Source organism: Cystoisospora suis (genome assembly GCF_002600585.1).
Source record: "Cystoisospora suis strain Wien I chromosome Unknown contig_216, whole genome shotgun sequence".
NCBI lineage: Eukaryota > Apicomplexa > Conoidasida > Eucoccidiorida > Sarcocystidae > Cystoisospora > Cystoisospora suis.
The window spans coordinates 96,186-122,797 of NW_027153018.1; the positions used below are offsets into that span (position 1 = coordinate 96,186).

Consider the following 26,612-nt stretch of genomic DNA (forward strand, 5'->3'; position numbering starts at 1 on the left):
GGGCAGCATACAACAAGCCATAATAACCGTAGTGTGAAAAACCACGACAGAATTGAATACGAGGAGGTACGCCGTGCTGCTCGTCCGCGGCCTGCGAAAATTGCAACCAGCGGTGCGCGCGGAACCACTAGACCACTGCAGTGATATCGCAGACTGAACTGGCAAGATAGGCTGGCTTGGACCCCGCTTCGCCCTCAGGAAATTGGTTGTCGGGGAGTCGCTAACGCAGAGGAGCCCAGGACACGAGTTACAGCTGATCACAGCGTGTGGACGAGGTAGATACCCAGGCCCTCGACTTGCTGTTTTCTGCTGCGCTTCCCAAAGCAGGCGGCGTCTTTCCGCACGTCTCAGTGCTGATCGCAGTTGTACTTACGTGCGGGCCCAAAAGTTGCCCAGTACAGGCAAGCCTGTCCCCACAACCAGGAAGGAGTGACCTGTGCGCCGAACAGCCGCAAGCCCCAGAATTACAGCCATGCAGTTGTTCTCGCGTGCTGTACGGGAGCTTGCGCAACCCACGCCTGCGTGCTAATGGAGGGAGGAAGCAGTGTCGTGGTGGCCCCCAGCTTCGAGCTTCGCCACACTTTACGTCACTTCTCACGCCGTACACACGAAGGATGCGGGGGCTCGTGATGTACTGGAGAGGAAGGAGTGCGTCGTTGAGGGAGGATGGGATGCCTGCAGCTTCACGCCCGAGACCTACTGTTAAGCGCGCTACTACTGAGCACCAAGAGTGGCACGGAGGCACTCCTAGCTGCGAAGTCATGGCAGGTGACACCGAGAGCAGGTTAGCAACGCAACATATCACGCGGCAGATCAGCCAACAGCTAAGCGCGAGCTAGCTAGCTGGTCCCGCGTTGTATTTCTCCTATGGTCTACCAACTGACATTCTTCTTCGGTGAGTGCCGGTGATTCGAAAGACCGGTCGTAGTGCCCGCCAACGCGATGAGCAAGAAACCCAAGTAGGACGGGAATGATTATAACCAGTAGTGTCGCCAAAAGTAGCCAGGTCAAAGCATCTGTGGAAACGAGGCCCAGCCAAGAAGGAGAGAACAACAAAAGGAGACGAACGTTCTGAGGCTGTTGACCCCTCGCATAGCCCTTGCTGGTGCTAGTCGGGATCGGGTAACCTGCGACCGCTTGACATCGGAGTTCGGGGGGGCCGTCTTGCCAGTGCGAAGGTGCGCAGACTCAGTTCGGAGAATATATTTTGTCCCTAAGCTTCAGGTGGTGGCGTTCCAGCCCCTGGAGACTCAGTACTCGTGCGCCAAACCGGGCGCCGATTGTGAGGTGGGGAGAGCCCGGAAATCGCTAGGTGCTTACCCGACAGTAGGGAACAAAAAAACGGCTCTTTCGCACTCGTCCCGGTGTCGCGCCTTCACGTGAAAATTAGCTGCGAAAGCGTGTTGCATAGGCCAGTCCGTCACTTGCAACCCAGCGAACGTCGATAGCAGTTCGCTCTTACGGCAGCAGCGCTTTGACGCCCACTGGACAGTGCGAGTGCTCGCTTGCATGATTGCTCTTTTGTCCTGTGTTCTCAGAAGAGTTTCGCAAGCTGTTCGCTGTCGGCCAGGCAGTCCGGTTGTGTCTGTACTGTGTCGTAGAAGGAGGGAGGTTCCCTCGCGCAAAGACATGAGCTATGTGCCATGCCGTTACCACTTTGAGGTGGACCACGTCGTACGAATCAAGCACCGCTGCTCTCCCAACTACAAGCTAAAAAGACTCGGTGTCCCAAACCAGCGTACCTCAAACGAAGCCGGTTCACTGCGCTCACTGTTCCGTTGCGACGCTGGCAAAAACTGCTCGATCGTGTCTAAGCTCTTCCGATCCGTGTCGTACGACGTGTCGGTTTGAGTATCAGTTGTGTCCGAACAAAGTGGATTTCCCACATCTCCTCTCCCACACAAGCCTCGAGCGTGAGCCGGTGCTAGGTAGGTTCCTCTGGATCTCCTGTATCCGGTTTCGACGAATGGAACGGCCATGCATCTCTACAGTGCGGACTACGCAGGCGACCGGAAACAATGCGCCGTTTGCCCGGGGTTGGCGTGGCCCTTGCAAGGCATCTTACATCGGAATCTCACGAAGGCGTACTCCTTGTAAGCGTCTTCATGCTGTTGAAGCAAGCTGAAGCATCAAAGTAGGACAGCAGGAACGCCCGTACCATGGTTGCGAAGCGTTGCTGCCGAACAAAGCATTCCTACAATGGTTAGAGGACCACTCTTGGTCTTAGCGCAGCCGAGTGCAAGCAGCGAGGAGGAGGTGGTCGGTGAAACAAGGGTGCAACACAGAACCCGCGGACCACGACATGCATCGAGGTCTCTTTGGGAGGATTCTCTGTCGGCGCAAGCTACCGGCTGATTAAGCAGCACGGCCATTCGGAACTGTGGGCCGGGCTCTCAATTCCGAGCCCTTTTGAGTCTCTCTACATTAGGTCGACAACCGCTATAACGAGGTCCGGCTCATATCAGACTACAATTGAAGAACCAAGACCCTCCAAGGCCGGGTGTACTTGACAAAGGTCATCTGTTAGTTCGGGCTGATGGAGGCGAACTGGAGAAAAAAGAGGGCACAAAAGAGGGGCTCACGGGGGATACCGGCTCGGTATTGCCAGGCTTTCCCCGGTGTTGCGTCTGAAAATACTCAATGGGAACCGTGTTACCATTCCGTGGCCGACTGGGTGCGATGTTGCGTTCTTCAGTTTCTTGAAACTGGTGTTAGCTCTGCCTGCCCACCCCGTGCCTGGCTCGGGGTATCTTAAGCTTCACGTTGGCAGCATCGCGTCGTGTGCCTTTGCTTTGCAAGCGTCTACCGGATCGTTCCTGCGAGGAGCCTGGATGTGTTTCTGTTCCGCAGCTGCTGTAGCGAAGTGCTAGACTGTCTTCTGTGCGGGCCTTGGGTCAAAGTAGAGGAGAGCTGTCTGCTCCACGCTTAGGAGTCCGGGGGCGGACGCGTCAATTTCGGATGTGGGTTGGAAAGCATACCTTATGGGAACACCTCTCGAGTCGTCAGGTTCTGCAACCGTGCTAACCAGCGCGTTACCAGAACGTACCTTTCAACTTTTCCGAGCATGCACTCGCAGTCAGTTTCCAACCCAGGAAGCTTAGTTCGCAGCGCGGTGATTGCCGCCACTTGTACCAATTTCTCCGCACTCTCTGTCCTGCTCTCCTGGACTGAGTTTTCAGGGTTCCCACGATCGAAGCTCAGCGTCCTGGACACGTGAGGTCGTGCAAGGATGCCCAAGCTGTTCTCTGCGTCGCACCGACCTGCGAGTTCTGTTGCGTCCTCGCCGTCCAGGGGGCTGCACAACGTCGTGTCCCGTGTTGAACTAAAAGCCCCACTTTCATGTGTTTCACCAAGGAGCTCAAGGGGAAGAACACAGAGGTCCGCCGAGGTGACTCCCTCGCCGATGTCGTCATCCATACAAATCGCTTCGCGTACAGCTTGGGAAAGAGACTGCCAGTGTGTCCGACTTATCCCAGGAGGCGGCGAGTTGTTTCCTTCCGGAGCCGCAGCTGACAGAAAGAACAAACGGCCGAGCCTGGAGACGGGCGACTGGTCAGCCGCGCCAGCCTTCTTTTCGTCCCGTAGACAGTATCGTTCTCTCAGCACGGAAAGGACGTCAGCACGCACCTGCAGTCCTCGGGGAAGGCTGCAGGCACAAGCAGAAAGGGGGCTGAAGGCGCCAGTTCAGGAATGAAGGACTCACTGCGCCGGCTAGCTAGACCTCAACCCAGCAACGCTGCGGTGCTTTTGAAGGAACCTGTGCATCCCACCGTGGCGGCACACGAAACGATTCCCCACGTGGAGCCGACGAAGGGTGACGTGGTTACTCAAGTCCTGATACAGGGTCCAACTGCTACCCAATTACAAGACTGAAAGGTTGGCGTCTGCCATCAGGACAGCTGACGCAGGTACAGTGCAGGCAGTCAACGCGGATTCAACGACTACGGCAGCATCTGATCCGATGACGCCGAACAGGCACTGCTCGCGCATTTTTGCTCCCAGGCCTCAGTCCTGCTTCACTTCAGACGTCAGACAGTCGGATTTAGGTTCACATAAGACTCAGTGCCACAGCTACTGACTCCACCGCATACAGTGTAGGTCACTACCTACGGTGGGTCGATTAACTCAGCTATGACCGTAGCCACGAATGCGAACCACCAACGCGGGACGATGTGGCGCATCAATCGACCCGCGCTAGCCAGAACCCAGCGACGAGGACTGAACACACCGAAATGATGAAGCTGAATGTCTATTGCCACAGTGGGGAAATCCTCCGGTAATCTCAGCGAATTCTTCGCCACGTAAACGCGACTAGTGCCTCTGTGCAGTGGCCCCACTTTTCTGCATCGATACTGCTGTTTTGCTGGCCAGCTACATTCGAAGTCACGGTGCTCCATCGTCCGTTCCACCGAAAAGACACTTTTTCCTTCAAGAGCTTTCTAACGATAAGCTAAACACGAGGTGGACCTGGCTTTGTCTTTCCGGAATGAAGCGTGCGTTGCTGCTGCAGTGGGTTTGTTGCTCTCGCGTGCGGGTACAATAGCTAATGTCGAATATCGAGCCTGAAGAGCGACTGACTGGCCAGCGCTCCGTCGTTATGAAAAGACGGTTCTTTTTTCAGGGCTGCTGAGAAACGATTACCACGCGGTTTGAGAAGGGAAGAAATATTCGTTGCCTGAGCCCTCCGTTAGGCACGAGCGTGAGTAAGCTACTTACGTTTGGATTTCGCTGCCAACCGTGTTCCCTTCGCTGCTGGTGAAGGAATGGTTCTGGACAACGCAACAGACGCAGCAGGCCTCCTCGAGAAGGTGTACGAGGTCCTGCTGGGCTTTTTTCCATCTGGCCTGTGAGCCCCTGGCCCTGCTGTCGCGCTCAATCACAAGGTTAATTGGCATGCATAGTTCAGAGCTATCTTCCGGTCCAACCTGAATACAAAGCGGAACGGCCCGAGGTAGTCAGGTTCCACGGCGGTATCAAGGGTCTGTGTCTGTGGAAGTGCTGTCTATTGTCCACGCACGCTGACATACGCTCAATAGTCGGCGCTGAGCCTGCGACACCACTGATCGCTTTCCCCGAAGAAAAGTGAGAGACCAAAGGTTGTCCAGCTCGGATTCTACCAACTTTTCTGAGACAGTTGCATGAGAGGTCTACACTGGGCTCACAACATTTGAGGAGGAGGAGAGACTTATTCTCACTGTGTCGAGTTCAAAGAAAGCCTCCTGAACGGCCAGAGTGGCTACTTGGACACCGCCGCTGACAAACCAGAAGTCCATTTTGTTGTCCTCCGCTGTGCGGCCGTCCCTTTGTTTTTTCCGTTGCTCTTCCTGGAGGTGCTCGTACAACCAGAGAACGTATTCCTTCGCGGGTGGGGGTTGCCCTGGGGTGGACGCGCACGTGAGGATTTGACAGGCTCTGTACGAAAACACATTCTGTGCATTGCATTTGTGGCAGTGAATCTCGCTAGCCTCGCAGAACTGGGACGGCAGTGAGGAAAGAGATCAGACCCCGTTTCCGCCGAGGCATCAGCCCGACTGCACGGACTTCAAAAGGGACGTGTGCTTGGGGGTAGAAAGAGAGATAAAAACAATCAGGAAGACGGCGTGCGAAGTCGTGTGCCCACCAGTAAGGCACCGCCTCCTCTTGCAATGAAAACTCCTCTGTGAGGGGGATGACTCGATCGACGGGATGCGCGTGCTCCGGTTCTCCACAGAGACGTCTTCCGTCGGACTGTGATGAATTATTTTGCTCTGTGTGCGGGTCAACTTGCAAGTGGTGGGGCATAGAGGAAGACCTTGAGCAGTTTCTCGGCTTGTTCATTCTCATTCATTTAACGCGTTTCACAAGATAGACAAATGCGTTCACATGAAGTTTTTTCTGGGACCAAGCCCTTTCTTTTCTCAAAGCAGTTGTTGCTGTAGCCTTTCGAGGAAGGGGGAAGTGAGGTCTTTGCTTCTAACACCTCGTCAACCATGGCGTCCACCTCTCGCTCGAGCCTGCTGACAAGCAAGTTGACGCCTTCGGCCGCTGGGGCAGAAACGCATACCTTGCCTCCTCGGATCTCTCCACCCGCCGCCCTTCAGGCCTCATCGCTTCTTTCCCGACAGCAGCTTTTCTCTCCTAGCTTGGATGCCGGGACCACTCTTCCGTCTTCTACCCCCAGCGCCGGCTTCTCTTCTTCGGCTTGCCCATTTCAGAGCCTGAGCGTTTCTCCTGGACAGCCATCACCCACCCTGCAGAGTACCCAGGTTTTCCGAAGCAGCGCTCTACCGACCCAGTCGTCATTTCCAGGAAGCACGGTCACTTCCGTACCTTCTTCGTCTTCTTCTGTGCCCATTCCGGCAACGGGAAGAGAGGCAGGGTCAGCGGATTTATTGCACCCTCAAGCCATCGGAAGCGGACCCGTTGTACAGCCGCTAGTGCAGATTCCTCCGGCTTTCACGATCGTGCAGGGACCTCAGTATGCCTTCGCGACGGCATCTCCTACTTTTTTGGAGAGCGCTTCCCTAGCATACTTGCGTGACCTGAAAGCCCACCTGCTGGCCGACCAAGTCGCACAGCAAGCTCGGTCCAGGGAGCTTCAGAGTAAAATCTTTCAGATGCAACAAGAAATCAACCGACAGTATCAAGTAGTTCTGGATTTGCAGAGACAGAACCTTGAGCGGCAACAGGCTTTCCAGGCTCAGGTGGAAGCGAAACTGTCGAATATGACTTCCAGCCCTTTGCAAACAGCGAACGAAAGTGTCTGCGGGGACGGCAGCGGAAAGTGCGAGGTGGAGAAAGGCAGTCTGGTGTTATCTTCTCGAGGAGAGGCGGGGATTCATGACTCTCGTGGAAGCCGAGTTTCTTTCTCTGGCGTGGCACAGGACGGGAGTTTGGCTCTTTTTCCGGACAATCAGGCGCCACCCCCCGGACAGCTGAAAGGAACTGAAGAACTTCAGGTCGCGAACGTTGGGATGTCGCAGAATAAATTCTCGGAGAGTTTAGGTTCGGTGAAGGGAGAGCCCGAGAATGATGAAGTGCGAGGGTCCCTGAGAAGTCAACTGCTTCTCTCAGCTGGTCAGACAGGTGCCGAAAAGAAAAGCAGCGGCAGCAGCTTCTTCCCTGCTCCAGCAGACTCTGTCAGGAGCGGAGTGCTCTCGTCAGTGCCGTCGGGTAACAAGCTTGGACCCGGCAACCTGGCATCCGTCAGTCAAAGAAGAGGGGAGTCAGCATGTGACGACGGTTACGCTCCGCTCTCCTCGACGGTCCCTGTAGCGCCAGAGACGGCGGTGTATGGGAAGTCAGATGCTCGTGGCCCGAGTACTTTCTTCCCCACAAGTAGTGGGCTCGCCGCTGCGACTCCTTTGAGGAAGTCGCTGCCTAGCAAGTCTGTGAGTCGTCTTTTACCACAGAACCCGGGTTCGTCGGAACCAAAAACTGGATTTCCGGGTATGCCTGCGATACGGGTGACAAGTCCCCAGTCTTCCGGTACCCTGCACAGCCCAGGTGTAACGACGAGCATGGTTGGTGCTCACACTCGTTGTTCGACTGCGACAGCCAAGCATGGTGCTGGGGGATTGCACACCTCAGACCTTGGCGCTTCTCAGTTGGTGAAGGAGGGCCTGTCCAGTTCGCAACTGCATTTCTCCAAGGACGCGTTGACCCCCTCAAGGAATACGGTTTTGGCAGACAATACACGGGGAGGTCGAACCATGGCCTCGCAGTCCGTCTCTGCTTCTTGCGTGCTGTAAGCTCTGCAAATCTGGAGTACGCGAAAGGCTGCTGGGCGTCTTTTTCCACTTCGTGAGCAGTCTTGGCTTGTTGGAAGCTTTACTTGGTTCCAGCTCGTTGTCGTGATGCCCCGTGCAGGTGCTCTTTGTCGATCGTTGTAATGGAATGATGGTGGCCACTCCGGGAGTTCAGTCGTTTCGTTTCTTTGCTTTGGTCAGTTTTTTTGTTACTTTTCTTGGTGGCCTTTCTCCTAGGAGTCACCGATGTTGCAGCGGAAGGTGGGGATGCTCCTCGTTTGTTGTACCGCCCCGTCGGGAAACTCTTCTGACATTGGGTCTGGCCTGAACTAGTGATGCAGGGCGTGACGTGCTGGGCTAAAGTTGAACGGTTGCATACAGCAAGAGAGGAGTTCCCCCCCTCGAGTATTCATGTGCTTCAAGGCAGTCCCCGTGCCCACGCGTGTAGTTGCAGAGGCATGGGCATTGCCCTGTTTCATTATTTGGGCACGGCCATCCGCGAGTGGCCCTGGCGGATGGTGGTCAACTGCTTGTGCAACTTACAAGGACAATTTTGCCGGTTCGTCGTCGCCGAGAATGAGGATGAAAGGCCCGGCGTCCCGGATCGCCTTCCGGTCAGGCTCGCATTTGGTAGCGTGGGATCCATGATGGTCACCTCCGGCTTCGCCCTCGCTATCCCCTTCGATAGTCGGAGTGGATGTACCCCTGCCGTCACTCAAGCGGACGTGTAGTGCAGCTGCGAGTGAAGAGATCGAGAGACCTCGTTTCGCGCCGAATCGTCTTCCCCGTCTGTCCTGGCTGAGTCTCTCGGTACGAGTGCTGGTATCCACGGTGGGCGGGGTGTACAGAGACTGCACCTGGCAAGCATGGAGCACGCAGGCACTCGGACCAGGTGTGTCACAATTCTTCCCTTTCCTAAAAGAGAGCGGAACAGCTACAGAAAACTGACGGCTTCTGTTCGTTTCGCGGCTTTAAGGACTGCTGACGTGGGTGTCTTCCATGGCATCACTGTGGATTGCACTTCGGATTGGCGACGTCCGCTTTTTCTCGCTTCACGCTGCATGTGTTGTCTCACGGAACTCCGCGGCTTCTCTGCCTGCCGTAAGCCCTGTCCAATTCTTGGTAGAGCAAGAGCAAGTCAGATATGACAGCTGTATTTTCCAGGCCACTGATTGACAAAAAAGGTTTTGGAGGCCTCCAGGAGGATCTTTCTCAGCTCCCCGTGTTTAGGTGGACCCAGTTTGGGTTGGTCCAGGGACTCGCGCCGCACTGCAGAGGCCATGGTCCATGAAGCTATCACCGCAGCCTTCTGCGTTGCGATGTGTCGGGCGGAAAAGGTTTGATCAAGCACAGTCGAAAATGGCCACTTGTAATACAGCACACCGAGCGATGAGCAAAAACGGGGAGGACCCGAAACACCAGACAAACTCGAAACACGTTTGGGAATGCCGACCGAACTTACTACGCAAAAGCCTTCAGGTACGTCTAGTCCGGTTCGGAAGACCTTTCGTGAGATTGCCCGAAACAGATGAACTCACGGGGCAGCACCCGACATGATACAAGAAGGGAGCACGAGGACACGAGTCTTCCCCACCATCTGAAAGAAAGGACCGAGCGCTCGATCTTCCACGCAGCCGGCGAGAACCGTCGGCCTGACGGTGCAACCCCGCTCCTTACGTTGGAAGACAAGATGTATATAGTCTAGGCAGACGCAGTACGCTGCACTTCGTCTCTGGGGGAAAAGAGAGTGTACATCCCCCCGAAGGGGTACAACGAGATGGCCACGATACGTGTGCGTGTGTGTTTGCCGGACGTAACTTGGTCTGTTGCATTTGGTGTGGACCACGGGGCTGAAGAAATTTTGTTTGGATCTTTCCGAAGCTCGGGCACGTGTTACAGTCCGTGACACTGACTAGAAGTCTATTCATTGGACCTCTGCGGATTTCTCGTTGCCCTGGGTGGTCTACAAAGCGACTTCTGCAGCAAGCTATCTTTGGACCTGCGAAGCCAGGCACACGGCGCCTAATCGCTAAGACCTCCAGCTCAGCCGGTTATGCAGGTCTGCTTTTGAGCTTTTGCCACTTGTCGACCAGAGAACTCCAGACTGCTTTTTCTGTAGCGGGCACGTTTTACCGGCAGTGGCAGCCGGACTGCACTGGTCTCGTCATAAAGCCAAGGTGCCTCTATGCTTAGTTTTAGTCGCGGCATCTGCTTCAGGGATTGTGTGCTGTCTAGCAGTTGAAGGGTCAGCAGTTTCGTTAGGTACCGAGGTGGAACACGCTAGTCTATACTCCTTGGCAAACGAAGCGCTAGACACCTCGAGTACTCTTGATGACTTAGAGCTTACCCTCAGACAGACCCCCCAAAAATCGGCTAAACCATGACTAGAGATACAAAGAAAAACGCACGCAAGTCGTACTCCTGCAGGCGGGAAGGTGTCCGTAGAGTGTTCTTTGGGGCGAGGGGCAGGGGCTTTGCCTGCCAGCCGACCATACCATTCTCACACGCAATCATGTGGGGCACCGGCCGTGCTGCCGTTACAGTGAACGCCGCATCCTGTTTGGAAGACTGTTCTTGACACCTTTACACCAAGGAACGTAGTGAACAGGGGCTAAGTGTGTCACAAGGCTTCCGGGAGTTTATCCTTGTTTTCTCCTGATCTTTCTCCTTACCGCTGCCAGCAGCTGCACGGGCCCTGCCCAGTTCTGCTGATACATTGTTGGCGTTAACTTCCTCTTCCAGGCTGCAAGGGGCGGAGGAGACCTTCGCAGCAAAAGCAAAAAAACGTTCCGACGCAAAGTCCAAGTCTTTCGGAGGCCGAACCGGTGCCCGTGGTAACTGGGTTGGACGATGGTGCCCCGTAACGTGGCTTCATGAACAGACGAACAACAGACAGCCAGAGGTGCTGAGACAGCCCTCAAAACCTAAACGGTTCACTTCTAGGACGAGGTATTTTTGCTCCGGAAGAGACGACCCTCATGGAATTGCAAAGAGAAATCCTTCCACAAAGCGCGCTTGCTCGCCGGAGGCTACGCCGCACTAATCTGCCCCGTCAAACTCCGACAAGCCTCCTGATGTTTCCTACATCTTAGTATTGCTTGCAAGTAGCTGCGGCTTGGCGCGGCACGAGGCGGCACAACACAGTTTCCGGCGGGCGTATATCCTGCTGCGTCCCGTGCCTGTTCTGTTAATTAACTAACGGTGGAGGGTCTTTGACGTGCCGTGTGGCCTTGCTTCATGGCAAGCGCCGCTTTCAGAATGATGGAGAGACATAGCCGTGAATGCAGCGGTTTGCCCAAATGTTCGGGTTCTTGTCGGACATGCACCTGCAAAAATTCCACCATGTGAGTCCCTTGTTCTGGGGGACCCCACCGTGCAAGGCCCAGCCACTTTTCCCGCCAAGGGGGGGTTGCGGGAATTAAAAACAAGCCGGGGGGGACTTGCTAGTCTAGCTGTTTCAGTTGAACTGAGAAGAATATTCCTCCGCGTCAACTCGGTGAAGCCCGGCACTGGCCACTAGACCAGCAGGGATTGTCGCGCACAGTTTTGCTGCTGACCATACCATGGCGACGCAGTACGCCCAAGCCTTCGAGATCCCTCCGTTCTTCCCTCAGATTCTCCGAGACTTCACTCGAGAAGTTCTACGGAACCAGCCAGAAGATATTGTCGCGTTCGCCGTTGACTACTTCGACTGCAAACGGACGGTTTGTCTTCTCCGTGACACCTTTTGCTCGTAGAGATGCAGCTCTGACGCAGTTTTCCGCGGCACACCAATGCTACCTGTAGTCGCGGCCTCGTCCAGGCACCAGCTTACAGGCTGCTTGTAGCTTTCAGTATGTAGTGCCCCTGCCTCGCAGCCTAGCTGCTGCACTCAGGCGTGTTTGACAGCTGGCAGGAGGGCGCGTGTGGAAGGAGTTGAGAATCGACTGTGCCTGCCCGGCTTGCTGCACTACCAGTGCCATCAACATCCCAAAGCAGTCGCTGCTCGACCTCATGCTCTGCACCGCCGAGTCCTTGTGCATATCACCTACTAGGCTACTGAATCAGGCGAGCCTTGACGTCCGTGCATGAACCAGCCTTAGAGGAGCATCAGTGCTCGACTCCCGGCAAGCTCGGTTTTTACTCTAAGAAGAGACGGAATACGCCGGACGCCTTGCCAATGCACCAGGGTGGTCTGGGCTTTGTGGGCTCTGTTCGCGTTGCAATGTATGTACTGTGCGGGGGTTTACCCAATATGAGCACGATAGTTGTGTCTTCCAGGCTCCCGAGGAGCGACGATCTGAACCATAGTCTGCCACGAGGCCACAAGGTTTCCGTGCAAGACGGCAGTTTACTCGCCCTCCCACGGCCTCCGAAGTCACTCAGGCTCCTGTCCCTCTCTGCTGCGATGCAGGGTCTTCCGACGAAAATGAGGGATCACCGTTTCGCCGTGACTGCGACGCGTCCGGAGGCGGGCACGTCGGAGACAGCGTGAGAGAGTAAAACCATCTGGTGGATCAACCAGAAGTAACAAAGACCCCTGTCGTGCGCGGTGCACAGGAGTTGAGACGATGACAAGCCCGCTTAGCGAAGCTGCTCCGAAAGGCAGCCAGGCAGCCCGTGCAGCCGAGTTTTCCGAGCTGTTGTAATGGTTGGCTGCCATCTCAAGACAGTGTTGCCTTCAAGCTCTTCCACAGTGGCGCCACACCGTAAACCAAGCTTTGATTAACGCACGCTTTACCCCAGTTGAGGGACAAGTGTCTAGCGACTCTTCCGCACGCATCATCCCTATGCGAAACTGAACCTCATAGGTCCAACTGCGCACGCATTTTTCCGACAGCCCTAATTGACTAGAGCGGCATCTCAGATGACGTTTCCCTTCACCATTGTGGCGCCAGAGATTCATCGCCTAACAGTGAGCTGGGCAGTTCCTGATGCAGATACCTAAGCTTGTCCCTAAACGACAGGGAAGAACCATGCACCCGGAAGCAAGCTATATGTATGACCACGTGACCAGTGGCCATAATGTCCCCACTGTCCGGCCTAGCTGCTCCGCGCTTTCGCCTTGTTTTTGCAGTTCTGCTGGTATCTTACTTTTGTCGCAAAAGAAGCCTTTAACAGCATAGTCCTCATAATAGGAAAATGAGCCCGACGACCACGAACACATCGCCGCGGCCGTGCAGAGAGGGGCGCCTCCTGAGGAAAGGAATTACTGATGTTCGCCTGCCTCCATATCGCGACACGCCCACACGTAACGGGGTGACCGTTTCCACAGCAGCGACGGGCTGACTTGGTCGCAAAACAGACTGTAGTGACGCGGGGCGCACTGTGCTGGCGGCCGCGGCGTTGACCACACGGTGTTGCCCCAGAGAAAGAAAAAGCAAACTACGGGGAAGAGGTGGCATACTGAATGCCGATCGTATGCGGCGACGTTGAAGAACGCATAGCGCCGGAGGGCGCACGTCTGCACAACATGCAACGGCTTCTGGAGACGCTTGTCCGGCCGCAGAGCAAGTCCACAACGCATTCACCCCGGACACTCCGTCGAGTAGTTCAGAATCCTTGGCTGACCGTGAGGCTCACAACGTGCGACCCTGATGCACCGAGGTAGAACAGCCTATATATTACCCTGTTGTGTATTGTCTACAGTTGGGTTTAAGTGATTAGCGAGTCATTTAGATCGTGTCCGAAGGTGAGACGATGTGCACTCTTGGAAGGAGTGCCAGGCATTATACTTACTCTGACTTCTACAAACCGCACGAGGCGTGTCCGGGGTAGACCGAAGTTTCCCTTGAAAGGGATGCCCGATTACCAACAGATCAAGCAGTTGTTGTTTGCAGTTACGGAGAAACCGGCAACAGAAAAGGAAGTACACAAAGTAGTTTCGCTCTCTACCGCACACACACGAAAGAATTCCGGGGCACGCGGCATAACAAAAACCCTCGAAAGGCACAAAGAATTCTGACCATGGCGACCGGAAAGGCCGCCGCTTCTACGCTGAATGGGGTTTTTCCTTTTTTTATGCCCCACGTGAAGCTGTTCACCTCCCTCCACAGCAGCAAGTAGGGTAGCAAAGCTTCGGACGAGAAACTTCAGGAGCACGCCACAATCAACTCAGATATTGTCTCAAAAGCCCTACGGCTCAAAGTCGTCGCGCAATCCGTTCAAGTCCTGAAGAAAAGAATCACTCAAGCGAAAGAAAAAGAGTCCACAAGCTGCTACAGCTCTCAGGCTCCCAAGGACTCCCGGGCTAAGGAGGTGTCGGAAAAACGAGGTGGCGCCATGCTCGACTCTAGCCAACCGTGTAAAAAGGACAAGCTGTTCACAGGGGCGAAGCCTGTAAGCTCCCCTATCCTCATAAGCTCCCGGTAATCTAGACTGCACTGCGTAGGTGTTCGTTGACTGCTCTCTCCACGACAAAGGCGTCCGGATCTTTCGAGCATCGCAGCCGAGGCGAGGTTGTTGAATTCATTCACACCCTCCAACCACGGTCTTTTCTCTGCCCCCTCTATGTTCTCTGTATACGCACGTGCTCTGTTCTCGCCATGACAGCTCAGTCGTGAAGTGTTTCCCAACTTCCATGGTACCGAAAAGAAAAAGGAGCCAAGAGGAACCTGCATTACATCTAACGTGTGCGGCGTGTGAATATCCCCAAAAGCGGCCGCAAACACGTGTCTTCCGACCAGACGGAATCTGATGCGCCCGAAAAGAAAACAACTACTCCAACTTCATAGTGGCTCACCACGTGAATCTTCCTCAGCTGGGCAGCCTGCGTGTTGATCTGAGAACAAGGAAAAGCATGGATTTAAGAGACAAGTGCTAGCCACTCCAACTACGAAGAAAGACAGCACACTGGCGTTCTCTCCTTGTATGCAGACAGTTTGCCCACACCAGATAGAGAACACCGACAAGTGCAACGCACGCTGAAAACAGCTCGTAAACGCCTGTCATCACATTGTACAGCACTCACAACCGCACGGACCGCTCTCAGGTTCGGAGAAACAAGACGGAAAAGACTCTGAATACGGCCAGGTCCAACTCTGCGGCTTCCAGCACCATCGTGCACTCGGCCTCTTGCGACTCGAATGAAATGGGCCGGGGCACTGCAGCGTGAGCGTGTCTAGCGGGGTCATCAAACATCTGGCCGGAGCCCGAACTCATTGCTCAGGGGTGCTCGAGGACTCCAAACAACGCTGACCCCGACGAAGCTTAGTAGTTAAACAGTCCCTCTTCCTACGTCAACTAATGAGAAAAAAAAAACAACCTACCATGCGCACGAGTTCAAGCTCCTCCTCGGTCATGGAGTCACTGGACTTCAAAGGCTTCAGAGTCAGCAGGCGCGTCACGAGCCGTTCCATCGTCTGCGAGGGAAGTGACTGGCCCTCACGCAGGGCCTGTAAAAATAGCAGAAAGGACATTCTGGAGGCATGGTGTCGTAGCCGTCCCCAAAGCGCAGAATTCAGCAGTCGGTCTCCTACGCCAGAAGGCGTGGACTTGGGCTGGTATACGCAGCTTCCCTACTCCAGCGTCAGTGCTACCCTTCCCGGTCAACCACCTCAGCCCAATTCGTGCAGAAAGAAGGCGCAGAGTGGTCATCGCTTCGGGCGACTTACTGCAGAAGACTGCCTGATCAGTGCCCTGCTCTCCTCAATATCCTCTTGTAGGTGCCTCCTGTCGGCACGAGCGCGGGGCGACACTGGCTGGTCTCGATCACGGTGAAGATCCCTCGCCTCAATTGCCTGGGAGGAAACAACAATGTTGATGAAAGCGCTTGAGTGAGCAGTACGAGTCGTTCCGCAGAAAGACTCTCGGGAAACCGTCTGTCATATGTCATCCACGAGCGCTCGGGAACATTCACGAGCAGGCTTAATCTGCTCGCCAGTGGGCCTTTCCACAGCAGGTGCATGACCAGCGTTGCTTGAGCACGGTCGCCTCCAGAAAAAAATCTTAGCTACGCCGCTTCGAGCGCAGTGCGACGCGCTTGCTACTTTCGAAAAAGGGTGACCAAAGCAAAAGAACCGACTAAGAAAAGTTTCACTCCACGCCATCTCGCGACCCGATATTATGCAACAAGAAACTGGTTTCAGCAACATTGACCTGCACACGTGGAACGCGACTTGCAGCTCCGCAGTTCCCAGGAAAAACATCCACATTCACACCGAGGCAGAGCTTTGCGGGATGCAGGAACAGCAACACAGACGTCATGCTAACTCTGTTGGTCAGCTTACCTCCACAAGTCTCTCCAGCAAACGATCCTCTTCTTCGAGCTGAGGTGATACCATGCCGCACAATGAAGAAAGAAATATCAGTCCCCCTGGTGCTCACCCGGTGCTGGCCATAGCCTCCACGAAAGGCCAGGCCAAAGTTCTGCAGATTAACAACTAATCAACACACATAGTTGACATCAACCAGTGTCCTCCCACTTTCAACCCTTGGTGTGACTGCAGGTCTCTCGGACCGATCCGGCACAAAAACACCTACCTGGGAGACTGTCGGCACAGATCAGTCTGCCAGCAAGGAAAGCAAGAGAGAATTTACCATCAAGCCACTTACCTTGTCCACAAGGCTCCGGTTGCACGCGAAAATGCGGTGAGTTAGATACTGCGCCCGCTCGGCATTTTTTGTGCGGTCGAACTGCCTTTCCTGAAAATTGAAGTAACAACAGGCCCAACACCCGGGTGACTGACCGTGATAGCACCAAAACTTGTACCGGGCTGAAAAAGAGCACGGCACTAGATCGACGGTGGAAAAGAGTGATCTCCGTAACTCAGCTGAAGGCCACGCGACCGAGTATGTGTAGACAAGAAAAAAAACATCGTACACGTAACAACAGGAGCACCTACATGTCCCACGAGCTCTTATGAATATACCAGCTCCGATTCGCAAAGCCCACACCTCGAAGCAGCCGAACTGCTGCATCCTGCAGATCAATGTGACGGCCATTTAACATAGTAAAGGTCAGCGACTGCTCACACGTGCACCCGCAGCAGATGGCCCCTCCGACTGTACCGAGACCACCACTAACAATATATTTCGCATGCTTTGATACCCAAAGCCGTTAACAAAGCGAGGTGTAAACGAGCCACCATGGGTGCACTGGACACTTACATCCTTCAGCCTATCAATTTCGTCTTGCAGCTTCTGAATCTGCACAACAGAAATCAAAAAGAAAAGAAAAAAACGAGTCACTTTCCTCACGCTTCCCATTCACGGTAGTTGACGGCATAAGAACCACGCCTTTCTTGTCGTCTAGGCGCTAAGGCTTGCGAGAAAAGGTGACTGTTGAGCCAAGTCTCCAGAGTTCCCGTCCAGAAACCCGTGAACACGTTCACCCATAGAACGGAGCCCCCTTTCCTGCGCCTTCTCCGCTCACCGGGGGACTAAAACGGCTTCCAGAAACGAATTCAACCGTGGGTGAAAATGAACCAAGAGGTCATATCAACTTTGCTCGCTGTCAGACTCTTTCTTCATCTGAGAGCCCCCGTGAATAGACTCAACGAGCCAGAACGACGGCCGACTCCTTAGGATGCATATCCATCGTGTTTCTCTTTTCCCTTTCCCCACTGTCACCCCCCACGAACTATGCTTTCGTTCACGTGCAGGAAGGCCTGCAACAGCAGGGTATGTGTGGAAAGAACAACACGCAATAGTTAGCTTCGTCTTTAGCGACAATAAGCTGGTCTTCCTTTGTGGCCTCCCGACGAAGTGAGCACTTTTGTACGACACTCCATCCCCTGTGCTACCGTTGTCTACCTACTCCATATTGACAAGCACGCGCTGGAAATCAGGAAGAAAGAATCTTTCACCGTGTCACAAAGACACACTCCCTCAGAATACGCGCGGCTCACCGCTGAGGTAAACTGGAGCTTCGAGACTTCATCAGAGCTCTTTTCCTCAGGCAGAAGTTCTTCGCGGTGTCGAGTAAGCACCAACTTGGTCTGCCGTTCTACTTTTTTCTTCTCTTCGACTGGGGGTGACGGGCGAGCCTCGACGGACCGTTCTCCTCTGTGCGGTGAGGTTACCCTCTTTGGCGGACTTCCTTTCTGACTACGGGCTCTCCTTGCTTTTGCGCAACGAGCGGCCACTGAATGGGTAACCTTCGTAACCGGGGGAGAGTTCTGCTCTTTGACGACTGTGCGCGACGCGGGCGCTGGTTTCTCCGAGGGCGCTGCCTTTGGAGAAGCCGTGTCCGGCTGTCAGACGACCCAAAATGACACCAAGCGTCGAACAAACGTTGGACCGTGCAGGCAGAAGGGGAAAAACAATAGCAGAGGCGGGTACACGTGACCAGACAGGCACGGGCGAAAAGGTACCACCGAAGAAAAAGCGCTATTCTACGGCGGATCCGCGGAACACTCTGTTCAGCCGTCCTCCACGGCATCGGTCTTACCTCCTGCTGGACATAGAAAAAAAGATTCTCCATCTCGAGCTTGACAACCCGGCAACGGAGCTGACGGATCCGCTCGCCGGCCTCCTTCATTTGTAATGTGAGATGCTTGAGGTCATCCTCTAGTACTTGCCGCCGCGGTCTGCAAGGGCTGTGGGCACAGCACCACAAAAGATACCAACAGTGTAACTGTGGGTTTCAAAAACAGCAGACGGAGCACTTCTCAAAACAGCTGGCAGAAAGAGTGGGGTCACCGCCCAAGGCTGCACAGTCCAGTAGTAGTAGTACAGTAGTAGTAGGAAAACGGACACGCTCCGGGGCACGCTGAACGACCAACCACTCTACTCCGCGCACGAGCTTGGCGACTCTAGGGCGTGTGCTCATGGTAGAGATCGTTGTTGCGTGAATGGCCTCGAACCGTCCAGTGTCTATGGAAACGCTGTACGACGTTGTCTGGTTTCAGGTCCTTGACTGTGCTGCCGAGCCTGCCCTCGTACAGCGAACCAAAGACAAATGAACTGTGTGTCGGTTCGGGAAAGGCTGAATTTCACCCTGCTGGTGATCCACCTTGAGGACGAGATACACTTGACGAACGCAAGTCGGTTCTTCCCTAAAAGACATTTCCACTGTCCCCCAGCATCAACACTTACCGCACTCCACAATCGGAAACATATGTGGTCAATGGATCACGATGTACGTCCAGAATGACACCACTGAGTTTCGATTTGTGAGAAGCACCCGAGAACGTGGAATGGAAGTTTAGGAGACTACACGAGACGTACCAGTACGGACTGTTGCGCTTCGGGTCGAACACAACAGGGCGGATCTTCTCAAAGTTGGTGCAGGTCGCGTCCAACTCGTCATACGCTCGCAGTGTCTACGTATCACACGGACAAAAAACGGCTCGGGACGGAGTAGTTCTAGACTGCTCCGCCACTGTTCCGCTAGACAGAGGGAATATGTAAGCACATCTGCCGCCCACTTCGTGGAAGAGAGCTGGCATGCCCCAAGAGTGCCCCTTCAGCGAAAAGAATACCAGCGAGGGGAGTCCGTTGACGGTTGAGAGAGTCCACGAAGTGGCGGTATAGCCATGGAAACCAAATACAATAACTGCCACAGAGCGATCTTGATCCGATGAGGGCCTCTCCATACGACATATACCATTCAACTTCCAAAAAAATAGATGTCGGAAAAAAAGTCAGTTCTTCTGTCGACTATTTATAGTCCAGGGGACAGCGGCAATCGTGTTAACAGCCTCATTCAAACCTGAACTTACATCATCCAGACTGCTCACGACAAGCACGTGCAAATCCTGTAAATACTTCTTCTTCTCCTCCAGCGACTGCATACGCACAGAAAGTCAACACCGCAATGCCGCTCGCTCTCCAGAAGAAACACAAAGGCTGGCTGCTTAGGACCACAAAGCGGAAAACATAGAAGGACAGGGGGGTTCTCCGTCCTGTGAGCTCCAACCACAAACCCCTCTGCCACCACGCCACCCGCGGTTCTGTAAGCAGCATGAATACTTATGAGCCGATGTATACGCGGGACGCCTAAATAGTGCCAAGCCAAACAAAAGCGAAAACAGTTACACATGCCGCAACAAGGGTCGAAAATTTGATAACCACTGAGACTCTTCACGGAATGCGCCAAGTGACCTTCTAAAGACAACCGCCGTAATACGTTCCTGACGGCGTGACTGAATGCGAAGCTCGTTCCTCGGAAACGTTAGGTGGGTAACCGTTCTGGATAGTGAATTGCAGTCAAAAGAAAGAAAACCGTAGTCACGAACAACACGACTCATCAGGGAGATCCACAACAACTGGTCTGACCACCGACAACGGCAGGGTTCGAACCTGCGCGGGCAGAACCCAATGGCTTAGCAGGCCACCGCCTTAACCACTCGGCCACGTTGTCGGAACTCTCTTTTAACCGGTCCACACGAATAAACGCTCCAGAAAAAGCGACGTCTTCACGTTTAGACGCAGGCGCGACGAGCTACAGCTGCTCTCCCAGCAGTTGAAGGTAACCGGAGCGCCCGCAGCGCTCTTACATTACCTCTGAGCGCTAGAGGCCCTCGTCACGCGTGTTCACAGGGTCAGCTCGAGGCTCCGAGGCCACGTCAGCCCCAGCACCCCAGGCGGAAGACCGGAGAAACAACAGAAAAAGCAAAGCAGTGACCTCAGGCACGCAAACCCCTGGCACCTGCGTTCTGCGCCATAGACGACATGAAATATTTCCGCTGCTCTAGCTTTGCCAAAACAGTGCGCCTTCGAAGACTCACGCAAGGGCTGCTGAGGAGACGAGTGACTCGGTCGAACGTCTGGTCAATCAGATCCTTCATGGAACTCAAAGCCGTCCAGACGCCTTCCCGCGCCTGCAGCGACACGAAACATAAGGCACCAAAAAAAAGACGAGCTAACAGTGCACCTCGGTGTGCTACTTCGCTTGCCTCGTCCGGATACACGGTTCCTGTTCTTCGTTCTTCCTACAATACGCAGGATTACGTGTGGTGCCTGTACTAAGACAGAGAAGCTGGAGCCCCGTCGTAGACGCGAGCTAGAGAAAACTGAAGAACACGCCCGGGCCCTACTGTCTCTGTAGAAAGAAAAAGATGTCTGCAGCCACTGGAGGTAACAGGAGAATCTCGTCAGTCCTCACTGGATCCGAGGAATAACGACAGACCACTTCAATGACACATTCGCCTGCATAGCACTCAACTGCGCACCTTAGCCGTTAGGCGCTTCCCTTGGCTAAGAAGAGAGTCCAGCGCCGCTTGCTGGACAGAGATGTCATTCGGGTCTGACGCAAACACCTCCTTGCCACGGTCCATCATTCTCAACACCCCCGTCACGCCCGTCTGCGCCGCACTCGCCAGGTAGTTTTCGTGTTGCAGTCCTTTTTTCAGAGTCGCGAGTTCCTTGTGCGCATCCAGCAGCTGTCCCACGAGAGCCTCGGTTGCTTTCTGGAAGTCGCTAGAGACAATGACACGCGGAACAAACAACACAGGAGACTTACGGGCAGCTGCCTGTATGAGCGGCTCTTACCTCAGCTATGCTGGAGCCCTTGCCGCCCCTCTCTATCCCAAGACGTTCTGCACTACCGGTTCGACTAAATTGGTGAGCTGGCTTTTAACCCCGCGCCCTGGTCTGAACCGTTCGCGTTCAGCAGGTCCAGCGCACGTCATTGACAACTGTGTTTCTCTCCCAACAGCATCACTCACACCCATCGGTGACAGGTATCAGGCAAAATCGGCCAGGAACGGTCCTCAACCGCTGTACACCGAAAAGGAGGTAACCCACGCGAAAACGTGCAGCCAGCGCTGCCACTGCTGGGAAATGAGATCCACGCAACTTCCGCCGGAGTGTCGGCCGTCGTTCACGTCCACCCCACAACATCTTGCTCAGCTCTTACGGCGCTAGTTCCGAAACCCTGCACCCGCCCGGCTGAGCTCGAAAAGTTCTTTCTGACTCTCTTCGCTCCCTGGTCACGCAGCCATTCTTGGTTGGGTGCTCGGGGCGACAACGACGTTACCGTTCGTTCTCAATGGACAAGACTACGATACCAGCTTGTTACCTCTACGACTTCTCTTACACAAGCAGGTATGCTTATTACATTGGCCCGTAGATGCCTAACGTGGCACATCGTTTGATACTGAGAGAAGTAAACTCCTGAACGCTAGTTCGACACTGGCTCACCCGTCCTCGGAAACCTTGTATAGGGCGGTACCCAGGTCCGCCACTTGGCGTCGCAGCTTGAGATTTTCTTCTTCAAGCCCTTGAACTATAGCGTCCCCGACAAAATCGTCCCTCTGCATGCGACGGCTCGCCTCGATCCGCGCGTAACGCCGGGACGTTTCTTCACTCTGGAGAAGCTCCAGCTGCGCCTGAAGGATACCGCCCCGCGCAAGAACCTGGTATGTACCCACCGCCGGCAGAGAAGCACTTTCACCAAGTGCTCACGGAGAAAGTTGTGTACTGATGTAAAAATTAATGCGGCGCGCCAAGTTGGGGGGGGTGAAGAAAACATCAGCTGTCCAAATGATCGGCTAACTGTTACCACCCAGATATAAAGTCTCAGCCCGACTCAACGCCGTCCTGAACATAAATACTCAGCCGGCTCCAAGCATAGGCCACACCCGCGACGATAGTTCACACTACTGAAAAGCTCACTGAGGACGTCCTCGCACTTTGTCTGGCGAACCACCACAGCGACGTGGAGACAAAAAAATTCCACACTGCTGAGACTGCCGCGCGGTGGCGAGGCAAAAGCCTACACACTGTAGTGGAACTGGCCCCGAGCGACCTTAAATGGATTCTGCGAGGTCTCACGCGGCGTGCAACTTTCAGAAAATGCGTGAGCCTACCGCCCGTAGTCTGCGGACTGATGCCGCCGTACGGACGACTGCTCCTGTGGTGTGCTGATTTGAACGCCCCCCAGACTGCCAAGAGAAGCTAATGCTGGAAAACTACGGTTCAGGGTAACCAGTAATCTCCCAACAATGCGGCTGCAAAGTCATGCAGCACTAGCAAGTTGCAACGCTTGCTAGCTTGCGAGGTAAAACCGCAAGTGACTACCGCCCCCTCTGGGGCACCATGTACTCGAATGAGAATACATGGCAGGTGTACCGCGGAAAAAGCTCAAGGCGGAGTCCAGGTGTGCCGTGTGAGCGAAAGTTGAGCGGAGTCCCCTTTAGACTCGGAAAACGTACCACCGCTCCAGTCGGCTCTCTGAAGACGTCAATTCCCAACTCAACTGCTTTTCTTGGAGTAGTATGGAACCTCCCACACTCACTTTCAGGGCCGCGTTTTCCTCTCGTAATGCAGTGTTCTCCTTCAGTAACTGCTCTTTCACTTCGTCTGGCCCTTCCTCATCAGGGGCCGCCTTCTTGTTGGGCGCTGTTTCTTCCTCTTTCTGTGACTCTGAAGATCTATCCGGTTCGTCGTTCGCCGGAGGAACCGCCTCTAGCTTCAGAAGCACGCGGTTGTCCACGGGAGCGCGACGGTTGTCCGTCTCCTGACCGGGACTGTCCCACCCAGCATCCCCCTCCCCGCGTACTGGAGCAGAACAGTTCCAGTTACAAGTGACTTCGTCGGCCAGTGCCGTGTCTGCCGGCGGGGGCGATGCGACGGGAGGCTGTACGTAGACCCCAATGCGTCTGGAACGCGACGCGCGCGCAGTAGCACTACGGCTTCTCTCGCCTCCCACACACCTCGAGAAAATCGGACAACTTCCACAGCGAGAGTTGTTCCCCTTTGCTTCAGCCGTGTCCCGTGGAGGAATGATCGTTAGCGTGGCGAGCCGTGTGGCGTTGGGAGTCAAGGCGCAAGGAACCAGCCAGGGTCGTCGCATTTGTTGGCGATGCAGCTGTTGCTGCTGCTGAGATATCAGCTCTCGTTGCCTCTTTTGAAGCACCTGCATCTGCCTCTGAAGTTGGGCTTGCCGTGCAACAAGGTCCTCTGGAGACATATGAGCACTCAACCCTGTCTGCCAGTGTGAACTGGGGTATGACTGTTCGAGAGTCGGTTTACTACCAAGGCTCCGACGATCACCCCTGCTGGACGCGCCGCCGCTGACGGTTGACGATTCTGGTGGCAATCTGTCCCCAGCAGGAGATGAACTCACCCCCTCTCCGGAGTGCAACACGGCAGCCGGACCGACAGAAGAGGGGCTCCGGTCAGGTGGAGTTGACACAGACGCAGCTTTCGGGCACCGGTTCGCCAGGGAGCTCGACTGCTCAATGCTTGTCTCGGACGTCCTTGGCTGCATCCTGTCGACAGACGGTGCCCACCAGACACTTGAGCCAACAGGTGGCGGAGTCTCAACACAGCTAGACGGAGCGGTCCTCGGTCTAGTAGCGACTGAAGGAGACGGTATGGCTGCGGACGCGGGGGGAGAGGAAGACGTAAGCGGATTCAGCGGGGGGGATTCTGCAAGGTGGCCACCTCGCGCGTTGAACTGCTGCGCAAGTGACATCTCTCCGCCGCCTGCCCGGGGCACGAAGGGAGGGCATCGGCTCCGATTCTGTGGTCCCTCTTTCGCCCCACCTGGCTGAGCAGAAGAACCCCTTCCGTCCCTCAAAACTGCGCCAGATGTCCGTGTGGGTATCGTAACTGATTGACTCTCAGAGTTGCTTGTGTCACTCGTAGACGGCATCTGATGCCACAAGCGTCGGATCGCCGCGGTTGAGGGAGCCCATCCCTGTCTGGGCCCCTCTGGGCTCCCTGGCGGAACGGAGAAGTCGTGATACAGGGAACGAAGTGGGCTGTCTCGCCGTACCGGCGAATAACACCGGAAAAACTGGCCAGACGCGAAGCGAACGGTACGTGCAGCCGCAGTACGTCCAGAGTAAGTCTGGGAATCTACACCGTTCAGGGGGTGTGCATCGGCTGCAGCATCTTCTTCAAACGATAACGGGTAGCCGTTCTGGCCGAGAAGCGACAGGGAAGAAATGCCCTCCTGCGAGTCTGACAGCAAACACGGCAATCGTACGGCTCAAAATCATGTCTCACACCCCAAACTGCAACGGCGCCTCCAGAGGTAAGTACCTGGCACGAGCGCAGGCTACGATCAACGAGAGGGAAAGATGATCTAAACCACTTACCGGGAGACGTCAAGTGAAGATCGGAATCCTGCGAACAATCAACCGCCGCCATGTTTGCCGGAGTTCCGGCCTGCGACTGCAGAGAGAGATTCCAGGGAAGACGGAAAAGGTAGTACCCAGTGACGAAGAAAGAAACGGCGCACCTGCTTATCCTGCCGTCTCAACACTGCTAGCTTCGCACGAGTGTACTCGGGAGCTGCCTGCTGTAGAGCTGATGATGTACATCGTGTAGCATGAGGGAAGGAATGGCCAACAAAAGCGGGGGCGCTCTTTCTGTTTGACAACCGAGGCTCCGACAACACGCGTGATGCGGGTGAGGCTTGGGCAGATGATTCTTCCCCGGGTACAGCAGCACAACTGTCGGAAGTCGTCAACGTGCACGTAAGAGGACGCTCCAACCGAGGCTCGCAGAAGACGTGATACGCAAAAGAAGGCACAGTAGATGGAGGGGAGCGCCAAGCCGTGGACGCTTGGAGTAAGCAGGGAGATTCCCGAATTTCCAACGAGGCGCGAGATCAGCCAGTGCTAATAGCTTCCTGAACCCTTGACTCTAAGCTCACACGTCATCCGTGCCCGGCGCTCGTGAAAAAACGGAGACCGAGATTCTGAAAGAGGAGCAACAGACGAACGTTTCGATACAACTGCGCTCACTGTTAGGGTGAAAAAGGTTTTGCCCGGGGGCACCACCGAAAGGAAGGTGAATCTCTTCAACGACACGCCAAGCCTCTGCCTTGACGGTACGGATCCGGGGATACGCCCCACAAGACAAAGGATGGGTTCCAGTACGTGACTTTCGAAGGACTGGCAAAGCTACTCGTTCTCATGAGTTCGCACAGACTCCGATCACCAGACTTACACGGGTCAGCTCTCCGGTATCCGTCCCTCCCTTCTACGAGCAAGGAATCACACCCCCGCGAAGCTGCCCCAAACAAAAAGAACCGCGTTGTCCACTGTGCGAAGACAGACTCGCAACCAAAAATCCCGTTTCAGGGATGTAATCTGGCTTCGGTTTCCGCCAACCAGAAAGCCGCCGTGCTACGGGGCTGGCTCCCATCGGCACTGTTTGTCTTGAGTGTCGCGTGGCGGCTTGGGAAGGACCACATGCAACCGCTGCTCGGGCACCCCTGAATCCTTTCCTGGCTGGTTGCCCGTGCCTCCATCTTGCGGCTCCAGCAGTGGCTCGCTTTCTTCGCAAACAAGTTGACACTCGAAAATATTTTGCCTATCCGGGTGGCTCCGAGCCTCACCATATCCCTCGAGGAAACTGCTTTTGCCGCATGGCGTCGCCGGTCCGTTTCAGCCCCATAGCATCGGTGTGGTTAGCGAACGGGGCTACAAAAACGAGCCGCTATATTTGCTGTCTTTCCATCGCAAACACAGTCTACCGCTTCTCTACGAGGAGTTATCGTGTTGCCGTGTCCAGACAAGGTGACTGCGCTCTCTGTTTGACGAGGCTCCTTGCTTTCCGAGGCGGCCGCTAGAATTTGGCCCTCTTCAACAGTTTTGATTGAATGTGTACATACTCTCTGTCTCACTACGGGAACAGCAGGACATGCAAAGTCGTTCTGATGCCCGTCACATCAGAGGTAGCCCCGACGTTGGCTTTCCATGCCAGGCCTCTCATCAATCGTACGGAAAAACGGACTGTCTCTATCACCGGTTTCGCGCCAACAGCGACGAAGGCGACATATAAACTCAACGAACAAGTGGTCGTTCGGCCGCGGAAGACGCCAAGATCTTGCACTCGNNGAGCAGAGCACCAACTCCCCCGATCCATGCACAATTCCAGAACGGAGCCGATGAGAACGTAGGCACAAACGAGAGCTACCACATCGTTCCCCTGTCGTCTTCCTGGTACCCTTTTTCAAAATCGCGACAGCACAGAAGACTAGCCTACCGATTTTTCCGGCCGCGG

The 26,612-nt window shown here is 54.9% G+C and overlaps 3 protein-coding genes across 3 annotated transcripts; 1 reads left to right on the top strand and 2 right to left on the bottom strand.

Annotated features, from left to right (window-relative positions):
- Nucleotides 1-813: 813 nt before the first annotated feature.
- Nucleotides 814-5,284, bottom strand: CSUI_000562 (uncharacterized protein; the record flags this gene model as incomplete). Its single annotated transcript, XM_068060796.1, has 5 exons — nucleotides 5,196-5,284; nucleotides 4,717-4,925; nucleotides 3,047-3,646; nucleotides 2,066-2,121; nucleotides 814-1,016 (listed from the first exon to the last, which is right to left on the bottom strand). Exons 1-5 carry the CDS (start codon nucleotides 5,271-5,273, stop codon nucleotides 814-816), a joined length of 1,146 nt encoding a protein of 381 aa, XP_067927233.1. The 5' UTR covers nucleotides 5,274-5,284.
- On the top strand, nucleotides 3,918-9,316 carry CSUI_000563 (uncharacterized protein). The gene has a single exon (XM_068060797.1). The coding sequence runs from the start codon at nucleotides 5,970-5,972 to the stop codon at nucleotides 7,728-7,730; it is 1,761 nt and encodes a 586-aa protein (XP_067927234.1). The 5' UTR covers nucleotides 3,918-5,969; the 3' UTR covers nucleotides 7,731-9,316.
- Nucleotides 9,317-13,483: 4,167 nt separating this feature from the next.
- Nucleotides 13,484-26,355, bottom strand: CSUI_000564 (uncharacterized protein; the record flags this gene model as incomplete). Its single annotated transcript, XM_068060798.1, has 16 exons — nucleotides 24,698-26,355; nucleotides 22,888-24,560; nucleotides 21,792-21,979; nucleotides 20,822-21,068; nucleotides 20,378-20,470; nucleotides 19,370-19,435; nucleotides 18,876-18,970; nucleotides 18,097-18,235; nucleotides 17,555-17,899; nucleotides 16,815-16,853; nucleotides 16,260-16,349; nucleotides 15,935-15,973; nucleotides 15,320-15,445; nucleotides 14,975-15,100; nucleotides 14,449-14,487; nucleotides 13,484-13,877 (listed from the first exon to the last, which is right to left on the bottom strand). Coding segments are annotated over exons 1-7 (2,412 nt in total), but the record flags the coding sequence as incomplete, so codon positions are not given.
- Nucleotides 26,356-26,612: the final 257 nt, after the last annotated feature.

Coding starts and splice junctions, on each gene's coding strand:
- CSUI_000563 (XM_068060797.1), top strand. CDS start 5,970: ATGGCGTCCACCTCTCGCTCGAGCCTGCTGACAAGCAAGTTGACGCCT.